Below are 12673 nucleotides of genomic sequence, written 5' to 3'. Positions count from 1 at the left end.
ATTTACTCTCTGTTTACCTAGATGCTTCATACATAATCTGATTCTTAGCAGAGGCACAATAGAATTTATTTTACCTGTGGAAATGTGGTTTAGTGTTGGCGTGTGCTCTTGAACAGCTGTCTGTCGTATATTTGGCTACATTTTATTTCTGGGTGAGGACCAGTGGGGGGTGTGAGGAGGAGTAGCTTCTGTGCCTGAAAATATTTTCCCTTCTGATTTATGGGAGATTCACAATATGGAATTTTCTCTTTACATTAGAATTCCAAGTATCAAATTTATTTATTTATTTATTTATTTACATTAAAAGGAAATGGAAATTCAAAAGTTGTTTTACCCTGAAATGCTAGCACCTCATGAAAATTCAAATGTGGTCTTTTTTCCATTTTGTTATCACTTTGTATATTTTAGTGTACCATGTTGTGTCATCTTATGCTCCTAAGTCATCAAAAATGCCAGTGATTTGAATTTGGGCATGTTTGTCAGCTTGGCATTGCCAGTGGGCCCCTGAGATGAATATGATGGAATGTGGACAAGGCAGGGTATCCAGAGCAGAATATAATTTATTGGCAATAACCAGTATCAAGATCAAAAGATGGGAGCACTTATATGCGGGATGAAAACATTACTCAGTTACACATACGGAAGAGTTGCTGCAACAACAGATAAATTAGCACAAGAGTTAGACTTTCTCCTGAAGCCACATAATCAATGATGTAATAAGGATTTGAATTTTCTTGCAATCCGGGTAATCTCACTAGACACAAAAACTAATTGTCCACAAGCAGTATCAGACTTCTCAAGGGGAAAGATGTAACAAATATGCAAAAATAATAAAACAAACAGAAGACTAAAAAACAGATTAGCTCCACACTGCCCATCAATAAACTGGTATATGCAAACCAGAACTTTAAAGCAGAGAGCAATTTTCTAATAAAACCCACTTTTTTTTTTTGTAAAATAAATGTAAGTATGACATTTCTTACAAAGACTGTCTTGATAACATGCTTGCAGCTTTTTTTCATTAATTTTCATTTAAGCAATGCAAACATTATTTCCATCTCAGCAAAAGCCTTTAGTTTTTCCGAAAGTAATGAAGCATAAATAAAAGCTGAACAAATGCTCTTTAACATCAGTAAAAATTCAGAATCATTTCAGGAAGAATGAGCAACCAGAAAAAAATATCACAGTATTATCATTATTTATTACTTCTTACACATCTTACATCTTATGGCAGTGTATGTTATAGAGACTACTGCAGTGATAATTAATACAGGTGTGAACAGCTCTGCAGTTTTTCTTCCAGTGGTAGAGTGGCAGAGTTATGAGAGGCAAGTACCATCTTTCTGTAAATGGAAATAATCTTTTTCTTTTACTTGCTGCCTTCTATGAAAGGTGTCTGTTAATTCTAGAACAAAGTTAATTTAGCTTTCTGGGCTTTGGTTTGGTTTTTTTTGCCCATTGAATAGGTTTTACTTTTGAGAAGTCTTTTAAATATGTGGTTGTTTTCTTGGGCTTTTGGTTTTTTGGTGGGTTTTTGTTGTTGGTTTTGGTGGTTTTGTTGTTGCTGGGGTATTTTTGTTTGTTTGTTGGGTTGGGGTTTTCTGGGTTTTTTTGATTGCCAGGGTTGCCATTGATTTACACTCCTTGGTTAGAATACTTTTCATTTGCAATAGCTTATATTGGTTGGGGTTTTTTTTTTGTTGTTTTGTTTTGGTTTTGGTTTTGTTTATTTGTGGTTTTTTGGTTGGTGTTTTTTTTGGGGGGGGGCGGTGTTTGTCTTTTTAAGATTTTAAATTCTGCTGAAGTCAGAGTCCCATGTAGGAGGTTAAACACCTTAATTAGTATTGCACACTCTTTACTCCAGGAGGCTTTTTATACCAGAATGCTCCATTTCTGATGCAGCACATGTGCCAGCTAATGAAAAAAAAATGAAAATCAGTTTGCTTTTTTTTTTAAGGTTACATAACAAAAAGCTGAGTAAGATGGGGGAAATCTCTAGTACAAAAATATATTAGGAAGATGGTCTGCATTGGGACCAGAAATAAAACATCAGTGTAAGCCAGATACGAAATGGAGAAAAACTACCACAAAAATTAGAGCAGTAATAGAAAACTTTCTTCCTTGACTTAATTCTCAGGTATCTATTTCCCAGGGTATCTATAAACTTGATGTTTTGTATTTTCAGCTCTCTATAATAAAAGCAATGAGTATTTATTCAAGTCTTTTTTTACCATTGTGCAGCAATACTTTCACCGCTCATACCAAGATACAGTTATAGTAACTAAACTTGTATAATGCTTGGCAAACATACCTTTTTGCAGGAAGAATTTTCAGACATTTGGAGAAAAGTCTGTTTCTATAAAGAAATATGTATTACCTTTGTTCATTAGTGTTAATTATAAATTTTCTCATTGTTGTAGTTGTTACCACAATTGATAGAAAGTTCTAGCAAGCATACTTTTCAACTTTTGTTGAATAATATATGGGTGACTATTTGTTAGCAGACCAACAACTGTAGCAATAAAAATGTGTGAAGGGTTACCAGGAATGCCTAAGGAACATAGATTCCACCTGAACTGTAAGGTTAATTGAAAACAGTTTTTTCCCCTTAAATTAACAGTACATTGGTTGTATCCAAGTTCTCAGTTTTCTTTCACAACATAGGTGTGCAGACAGTTTGTTTAGATGTTTAAATATTTTCCCATCTGTTCTGTCAAAATTATTGATTGAGCAACAAGCTACTTGTAATGTCCTATCAGAAAGTCTATATCTAACATTATTAAGAGAAACCATAATTAGGTAAAAAATGTAATTGTTTTACCAATAAGTTGCCCTGGTTACCTAAAACAAAGTATGAAACCAGTGTTTTGATATTGTTCTTTGAAGATAAAACCCAGTGCTGACAACCTATTGTAGAAGTTTGACAATGAATTTTATGAAGCCTTTCATGTTCAAGGGTATTGCTAAATTTGTCTGTGCAAACTCCAGAAGTTACACCAACTAACCACCATTTAGAGGTCTATGAGAAGTACATTTCTTGGTTGTGTGAACTTCTGCTGTGTGACCAAACATCTTCTAGAGGCTGCTGGTCACAGACTTCACCTGTTACACTGCTGGCTAACCTCCTAACCTCTTATTTTCACAGGATCTTGTAAAAGCATTGCATGGGCAGGGTGCTGGGCCATCTAGTCTAGGTCATGCTTTTCCAAGAAAGGTTGGACCAGATGATCCTTGAGGTCCCTTCCAATCTGATTCTATGTGCTTGTACCAACTTCTCTTTGGCTGGCTCATTTGTTTGCATGCTTCCTAAGTCTCTGCCTTAAGCCCTTGTAAGTAAGAGTCTGCAGATATGTCTCAAGCTGCTGCCTCTCAAAAAACTTTCAGCTTTAGCTACCAAAGAAATAAAGAGATAAAAGTTATCTTTTCACTGGTTTTCACCATAAAAATTCAATCTACATCAAATTCTGTGGACTGTATGTTAGGTTCTTAAAGGAGTGACATATGTAAAGCAAAGGAAACCTGGAGATGTACTGGCTGGTAAACCTAAAGATTAAAATCTACAACCACTGGTGAAGTAGTGGAGGAAGTCTTTTTAATTGATTTTGTTTTCTGGGAAGCAGAAGACTTCCAGTGGTACTGATGATTTTTATTAATATTTTTAAGTCCAAGAGATTGGACTTTTCAGCAATGGGGAGTATTATTAGAAGATTGCTTTTTTTGTCAGTAAATGAAAATACGAGAATATTTTTCTGATCTGTAATTACTTGTCAGCAAAATGAATTGTTACATGTGAGGGGTAAATTCAACTGAATTGCTGCAATCTTAGCAGCTCTGCAGTATGTGTGTATTATCTAGTTGTACGAAAGGCAAAGTTCAGGCTGTGAACTGAATTTTTTATTTTGTATGTAGGGCCTGATGTTCTTTGCTCTGTGTGTGAAGCACTATCCCATCATATACATTGTCATTGCCAGTAATACTCTCTGGAAACCTCAAAGTGTGCAGACAGTGGAGTCATTAAGGAATACTTTGTTTTCCCTTGTTACAGCTGGCTATTCGTGCTGTCTCAGGAAACTGAATAAAGTTGAGTTGCCTTTGGACCACAATATAGATGAAAGTTTTAAGGTAAATAGATAGTTTTCCCCTAGCTGAAACTGTAATGTCCAACGCCTCTAAAACATCCACAAAAACACTGAAGTAACTGCATATGCCTGGAAGCAGATGCCCGTTGCATAGTTTTGTCAAGGTAAGGGGAGATGTGGTAAGGAAAAAGACACAAGAGTGTGAGTTAGGCTGACACTACCTCTGAAAGAACCAGTTGTTGCACTAGAGCCCTAAAACCAAATGGAGTAAGATTCTCACAAGTAATAAAAATTATGGTAATTTTTTGAGTTTTATTTCCCATGTATTATGGTATCATCCAGACTGAACTGGAGTCAGCCCACCTCCCGCTTTACTCAACACTGGGAAGTCACTTGGGTACAGTGACGATGTGAGATATAAAACAGGGATGAGTGATGTTATCTACACACTGATGTCACATCATGCTGGAACTCTCATGTCCTAAAACCTCACCTAGATCTTGACGAGGTGCCTTGGGATTTTGGCACACCAGATGTGTGAAGCAGATGAAGGAAGAGAAGTCATATATCTGAAGGACGTAACTAAACAAATTTTGTGAAAGAAAGCACATAACTTCATCTTTACTTCATGAAAACTCACCTGACTGGAGTATGTATTTGGTGTAGCTGCTCTTTCTGTAGAAACCAGAGTGGTTGCACTTCTGCCTTTTATGATGGTTTTGGTGGGCTTGCTGCCTTTCCTGCAGTGACTTTGAAGGGAATGAGTTGTTAGGACAGTGTATTTGCTTAAAGACAGATTTGTGGAACCTTACAGGGGAGGGACGAGAATTGGCTGGTGGTGATGGAGGCAGCTTTTAAGGGCAGCGTACAAAATTCAGGAGATCAAACTTTCCACTGTATCTGTGCCTGGCCAGGTACTTAAGCTGGTAACAAGAATACCCCACAAATACTGGAGGAACATCAGTTTTGGTCCTCACAGCCAAAGGAGGTATTTCTAAAAGCAGGTATCCACTTCATGGTATGCAAAAAACTGAATTATTCATAGGTACAAAGCCTGCAGCTGTGTGTCATGTTCATTTTAGCACTCAGTTGAAGCTTTCTTGACCTATGTTCTTTGTAATTAAAAACAAATCCCTCAAATCCAAGATCTGTTTGGAAAGGATTCTGTAATGCTAGGGCAGTGTGTGTTGTCATGTTCTCATGCCTACCCTAATTGTATGGATTTGGTTATAGGAGCTGCTGGACTCCAGCACTTCCATCGATTTGTCACAGTCTACAAATCCTGTAGTTTCTTAACACCATGAGATGTAGAAATTACTTAAAGAAAATAATAGTGTGTATTTACTGTGAATGCGTTATGTACAATTTTATTACATTTATATAAAAATGAGATGCATTTTGCTTTATTTACACTATTTTCAGGCTGTTTTCCTTTTGCCTAAATGAAACCCTTTTGATGCTCTTGCTTGTCTGGCTGGCTGTAAACCAGGTATTTAAACAAAAATAAAGAGTTGCCAGTTTTGCCAGCTGGGGATGAGAACCCGGCTGGTGCTATGTGGGTTCGAGAGGCAGTTAATCCAGCTTTTATGCTTTTTTATGATTTTATGTAAAAAGAGGTTAAAAATCACATTTGGCTCTTTCTTTGTACCACTGTTTTGTTGCTGTTGTGGGAATGCAGCAAAAGGTTGCTTGTACTTTTTATTATTATTAGGTAAAGTCCTGCATAAATTAGGTAAAGCCACAGATACGGTTTGCTTTAGCTACTAGGCGTGTGATTTGCCTTGCTCAGAGAATGTTATGTTCTATTTTCCCATTGCCTTCTTTTATAAATCACACATGAAAACCACACCTCAACTTACTTCTTAAAAGAATCTACCACTGCCTCGCAATTTTATATGTTTTACTAGCTGCAAAAGAAAAGAGTAGCTAACTGTACAGGTAGGAGAAATAGTAACAGTGCTAAAAAGTGTAGTAGAAAAATACATGCTTTTATTCTGTGGCAGAAGAAATGGTGATTTAAAGACAAGTGTCACAGATTTCATATACAGTTTTTCAGCAAATAGCTTGCAATATGCTCAAACTCATAAAACATTTAATTAGTTTTAAAATGCAAGAGTTAGTTAGTTTTGTCATATGTACTTCTTCAGATAATTTGTTGTATTTTACACTTTCCAAAATTTCACCCTCTATTTGGAAATATGAATGATGTAACGAGTCTGTTTTGGCACAGTTGTAAAGAGTATGTGTTAATGTGTTAATATTTATGATTTTTTAATCTTATATACACAAGAGGGATTTTTAATATACTTCTTTTCATCATGTTTCTACTACTAATCCTTAAGGACAGTGAAAACTAAGAACACGAATGCATTAATTACTGTGGGATTGTCAAAATTGCCATACTGGATCAGATAGCATTTTGTTTCTGCTAATAGCATGTACCAGATACTTCAGAGCAGGCTTGGATTTACTGGGGGAGAAAATGAGGAGGCAGAAAAATGGGCTTGATACCCTCATTAGGACTGGTGAGGGTAGCGCGTGTGTCCTATGGTGTGGTCACAACCACTTAGTGTCCCCAGATGGGCAAAAGCTTTGTCTATCCTTGGTTCAGAGGAAATTACTGGAAGTCATCTTACACTTTTTAGACAATCACAAGAAAATGTGCTTGTAGCAAAAGGTTTCTGATCTGTTAGAGGTGGCCTTGTTCATTAAAGCCTGAAGACTTTGCTACACATTGCCAGATTTTCAATCCTGTATATCTGAATGACTGTTCCTGTGTGTCTGCTTACAGTTTGAATCTGATGAGCTCTTTGTGGTGGTGATGGCATGTGTCTGTGTGTTGTAAAAAGTATTTTGTTTTCTGAGGATTAGTTTGTTGTTGCTTTTTAAAATTTATTTTTAAATCAGTTATGTGCTGCCTTTCAGAAGCTCTTTTACTGATGCAGAAAGAATTCTTTATGAAGAATTGTTTAATTCTTTATAAACATAGTCCAGCTCTGTAAGTTATGTTTCTCTGATCTTTCTTACTGTTTATTATTTAAGTCTGATTTCTTGTTTAAGGTTTTTGCCTCTACAGTAGATCTTTCTGCAGCAAATATTGGCAGTTTGGCACATACAATTGTAGTGCCTTCTGTATTACCATTTATTAACTTCTAACTTGGATCTTTTCAAAATGAAAGGGTATGATCTGCTAGAAATTCAAGAAATTGGAATTATATATGTATATATTCAGCAGCCTTCAGTTTCCTTATTGCTTATGGTTTCATGATGGGTGTATGCTGCTGTTATGTTGTCTCCATTTCTACAATTTACTATGGAGGTGTATTAAGGTCAAGACACACTCTTCCTTCTTCCAATTCTCGTGGAGTAAGTTGTTTTTAGATACACAGCATTGGAGGCACTATGTTAACAAATGATATAAACATTCCCATGTTTCTGTAATCATATACTATCATATAAACATAGTATCATAGTAAACATTGTCATATTTCTTTGCATTATTGCAGGCCAGCTGTTTGGACTATTTCATGGAATATAGTGAAACTGTCAGGAGAAATGCATTGAGGACTTTTAATATAAACAAAGATCATAAAGAGGCTAAGCTTGTCTTAGTGAGATTAAAGTGTTTCTAAATTTGAGGCTTTATTCTTACAGGTGGGGTTAAGGAGAGAAGAAGTGACTGAGCAAGGAGACGATTGGCTTCTTTTCCCAGAAGAATTCTAATCGAGGCAGTAGTGCCCATAGATAGCATCTCTTCCTAAAGCTGTGAACACTATAAAGGGGATGATAGAAGACATAAGAAAGGGGAAAATGCAATCATGATAATTTTGAGCAGGTCATCCTAAATTTTTTTTTTTGCTTTTAGCAGTATGCCTGGAATTTCAGTGAGCTCAGGTGTGTCAGTACTGCAGTTGCATGTTTTGAGCCAGGTTCTGGGACTCCTTGTAGCACACTGTGAAAATAGTCTTGAAACACATTCATGACGAGATGTATCAAATAGACAGAAATTATCATGTCTGAAATAGTGCATGTCTTACAGCTGGTTTTGGTTTCTGTCTTAGGTGTTGGAAGATAATGACTATGGTCGTGCAGTGGACTGGTGGGGATTAGGAGTTGTCATGTATGAGATGATGTGTGGAAGATTACCATTCTACAACCAAGATCATGAGAAATTATTTGAACTGATACTAATGGAGGACATAAAATTTCCTCGAACTCTGTCTGCAGATGCAAAGTCATTACTATCAGGCCTACTGATAAAGGATCCAAATAAGCGGTAAGTGAAATTACTTGCATATACTGGCACAATAAATACTCTGGTTATACTGGTTAATGTAAAAATAGGCCAGTGGTACCTGGCCTTCCTGGCTGAGGAACCTGTCAGTCACAGGAAAAGGCCATATACATCCATACAGTCTCAGCTTTCCACTTCTTCAATACAGCAAAAATATACAAAGTGAGTGTAATGAGCAAAAGGGGAAAAATCGGGTGGAAAAGAACACTTTCTTAATCATTCACAGAAAAGACAGGGATCTTTTCAGGTTTAGATTGTGTGCTGGAACAAAGGGAGAGCTCTCGAATCATTTTTCAGAATGTTATTTAACCCTGAGTTCACTGTAGTGTCTCATGGGGACTGCAGCACTTTTTCTTGGAAGTGAGCATGCTAGAAGACATGTATATGCTAAATTTCATGAGGGCACATAAATAAATCACATATTAGACCATGTAAACTAGTAACTTATTAATAAATACATCTTCTGAGTGAAATTTAAATATAGTGGTTTGAAATCAAGTATCACCCAGCTGCTGCCTGTGCCCTTTTGTGTTGGGCTTTCCCCTCTGGGATTGTTGCCTAAGAGAACCATTTTCCAGTGGCTCCTGTACTGGACCAGCAGTGTCCAGTCCCCTGTGGTTGTAAACTAAATCTCTGTCTTTGTAAATCAGTGAGATTTGTCTGTAGGTCCCCTTTTTTCCCCTATCACTCTGTTGTGCTTGCGGGTCTCTTGGCATGTTTTAAGGCTGCAGGCATTCTTCTATCTGTCTTTTCTCTAGTCCTCTTGCATCCTCAGTTTGTTCTCAACAAGTTTTTAGTAGTGGACGCATTGCTGTGTCTCTCCGAGGGATTTGCCTGAATCAGCCAAGTGCCACGGCCATGACAACACAAGTGGTTAGCCTTCCTGCTGCTGCCCAGCAATGCCTGTTTAACTGAATTTACTGTATGCACTAAAAGCAAACTGTGACCAACCAGCCAAATACATGGAGAGTAAAGTAAAAATTTGTTCCTGTAGCAACTGCTTATGCATTTTTAACCTCCAAACAATCTGACCCATCAAATATATAGACCTTTAGAATTTAAAAGATAGTTCTTTGTCATTAATTTTTGCAGACAGTAATGTTTATTACAGACTTATATTTACAAGCTTATTCATATTCAAGTTCTCGTGCTAGCTAATGCTAAATAGGATGGGAGCACAGAGGTTAACTGCAACTCAGTTTTTCTCTGAGCAGCTGGATGGGAAGATAATAAGAGAAGTCTGGAGACTGCAGGCTAGCTGGAATACTTTGCAGAGATGTAGAGAATTTTACAATGAGTAGTTGAGAAACAAAGAGGAATACAGCTTGGAAGTGAGAATAATTTTACACCCAGTCACTGCAGGACTGAGTAGTCCAGAATATTTTTGTAATTTGGCAGCAGGGTAGTACCAATACAGATTTTTATTTCTTTTTCTTGGTTGAGGGAATTATTGCTTCTTACAATAAATGCTTTAGAGAGAAATCTATCTTACTTAAAAGGTTGCTTTAAAAATTTCTCTTTATATCTTTAGCAGTGCCTTTTAATGAAAGACAAACTGCTTGTGTCACTCTTCTTGTCAATATTTAATATATATGGGCTTCAGTTAAGATTAGCTTTTTTTCCTGTTGCAATTTCTTTCTGTTAGTCTAGTAGGGTAGCCAGTCTCAGGAAGAAGTTAGATGAGAGCTGAACAGTGCTGAGAGTCCACATGCTGTTAAAAGGGGCAGAGAATCCCTTTACTGGATGTGTGGTTCTTTCTTGGCCACCAGCAGCAGCTCAAGGGAGCTCACTAAACTTCTTGAATCAAATTTGACTTACTAATGAAACAAAAACCTGACAGTTCTCTCTTGTTTTCTCACTGCTGGGTTCGTTTTCTTCTAAGTTAGTGAACTGACTCAGCTGAGAGTCATCAGTGGGAATGATGCTGTAGATGTAAGTGAAAAGGGAGAGGTATAGGCAGGGGTGGGACTGTCCTGTTTTGGCAGCAGTGGCCACTTCCTTGAGCTCAGATCACCTTGGGCAAGTTCACCCGAAAGTAGGTGGAATTCAGTTCCTAAGATGATTTACCAGACAGTCTGGCTTTGGCAAGCTATGGGCCACAGTGAGTAGTGTGGTTATTTACAATGGCCTTTAAATAACCTTCTCAGTAGGCCTACAATTTATTAATTTATACTAATTGACTCAGATTGAGACTATTTTATGGTAATTGGTTAATTGTTACAGCACCCAGATGCAATAGCAGTGAACACTGTATAAAAATGATGTGTGAGTCATTACTGATTCAGTGCCTGGCACCTCCTTGGCAAAATTTTATGTCAGCATTGCTGGGTTGGTTTTGGTTTTTAATAATGCCAGGAAATTAGTTGGTCTTTCAAGAAAACTACTTAAGTATGTTTTTAAAATGAATAAATTATTAAAAACACGTATCATGGACAGTAATGAACACTGTAGTTGGAATAATCAAATAGAATAGACCATGGCATGGATACTTCTACTATCACATTTTATCTCGAGATCACCTGAATTCATATTAAACAGGTGAGAATTACATATTAAGTAGGTGAGAATTGTTCCCAGGTAGTCAAAACCAAATGGTCACTTTTCCAACCATTACAATAACTTAATCTTCCTTTAGAGTAATGCTTGTTTAATATGGTTTCTTTTCCACTCTCTTTAGGCTTGGTGGAGGCCCAGATGATGCAAAAGAAATCATGCGTCATAGTTTCTTTGCTGGAGTAAACTGGCAAGATGTATATGATAAAAAGGTATGTCTTTACATGACACTGAATAATCTGGCTTCTGCAGAGTGGTTTCCATGGATAGTCATAGGACTACTGCTCTCTGAAGTTAGTGTTTTTCTTTGCAACTTTTTGTGTTAATACAAATGAGTAATTATTCTGAACTAGGTGTGCTTACTTAATCTTTCAGTTTTTAGTAATAATTTTCCAGTGGACCAAAAATAAATTTTGAAACCCTACCTAAACTCAGCAAAGATTTTTTCATTTATTATGTAAATGTCCAAATATTTTCCTTTTCTTTTTTCTTCCTGGACTTTCAAGAGAAAAACAGGTGTATGTCTCAAGATAATGGCAGAATATAGAATGAAAGTTTATCCTGAATTGTCTTTTTATTTCTGCCTTTTATTGAAAAGCTATTTTGTGGCAATAAGAAAATAAAGTGATTGGAAAGGACTCATAGCAAAACCCTGCTTTTTGATTGTTTGTGTTTAAGAAGAAATCTTTTTCAAACTTACTTTTAAAGAGATATCTAAGAAAATTAAAATAGCGTTAAAACACTGAGCCAAAACAGCTTGTGGAGAAAGCAAGTACTGGGAATTCAACTGGAACAGTTTTCTCTAAACCCGGTCCTGTTCCTGTAATGATCAACACTTCGGGAATGATTTTAGAAAACGAATTTATCTTACTCAGTAGTGAAACTCAATTTGACTTAAGTTGTTTTATATACAGAAGCCGATTTTATCTCAGTACTTGTGTAAAAATTTACTTGTTGCTATAAATCCCTTCTATTTTGATAAATTCTTTTTTCTTATACCCCAACTGTTTTACATTGTTAATCTGCCAGTTGAGCTGCGTAATTTTAAGAGATAGATTTTTCTCCTTTTTTTGCTTTGTTCGAATAAAAGGAAAATGGAAGACATACGAATGAGCAGAATATGTTTATGCTACAACGTCAATGATACAAACTGTTTTTTCAGTTGTTGTTGAACTGGAATTTTGAAAATGTGTGGTTGTTGGTGTGGTACTTCTCTGACAAATTACCGGAATTGAAATAGGAATTGAAATATACTTTGTATATGATGATACAAAATATGGTACTCTGAAGTTACTTGGTACAAGTGTGATTTTTCTCTGGCAGTATCATGAGGTTTCAGGAAACTCTAAAATAAATAATCAGAGCAAGTATAATAATCAGGTTCTTTATGAGCTCAACCACTGGCTGGTTATTTAATGACATTGTAGGAAAGCACTTTGAGGATAAAATCTAAAAATACAAGTTGAGGACTTTTGGAGTTTGAAAAAAACCCACTAAAATCAATGGGATTGCAGTGTGCTAGGAGTGGGTGAGAAAGAAAAAGCTATTACATTACTCTCGCTCTGTTGAAAAAGATTTCTTAATTATTTTACATTAGAAATAGAAGTCTCAATTCTACACTCGACATTATGTTTAGTTAAGAAAATACAGATACTCTTAATTTTTAAACATATACTTTGAGTCTTTCCATACCTCCATGGCAAATGTCTTTCAGTCAAGAACTTATTCTGAGCTATTAAAATAAAAG

General features: G+C 36.3%; 1 protein-coding gene across 7 annotated transcripts in view; it reads left to right on the top strand.

Annotated features, from left to right (window-relative positions):
- AKT3 (AKT serine/threonine kinase 3) overlaps positions 1-12673 on the top strand; it is a 154244-nt gene that overhangs the window by 123418 nt on the left and 18153 nt on the right. For all 7 annotated transcript variants that reach the window (XM_030499899.1, XM_030499903.1, XM_030499902.1 and 4 more), the window contains 2 exons: positions 8141-8355; positions 11051-11138. In XM_030499899.1, coding sequence (XP_030355759.1) covers positions 8141-8355; positions 11051-11138 — 303 coding nt within the window. The remainder of the gene's footprint in view (positions 1-8140; positions 8356-11050; positions 11139-12673) is intronic.

The sequence above is a fragment of the Strigops habroptila genome, chromosome 10, assembly GCF_004027225.2.
Source record: "Strigops habroptila isolate Jane chromosome 10, bStrHab1.2.pri, whole genome shotgun sequence".
In the NCBI taxonomy this organism is placed as follows: Eukaryota; Metazoa; Chordata; class Aves; order Psittaciformes; family Psittacidae; genus Strigops; species Strigops habroptila.
This window is presented reverse-complemented; position numbering and strand designations above follow the sequence as displayed.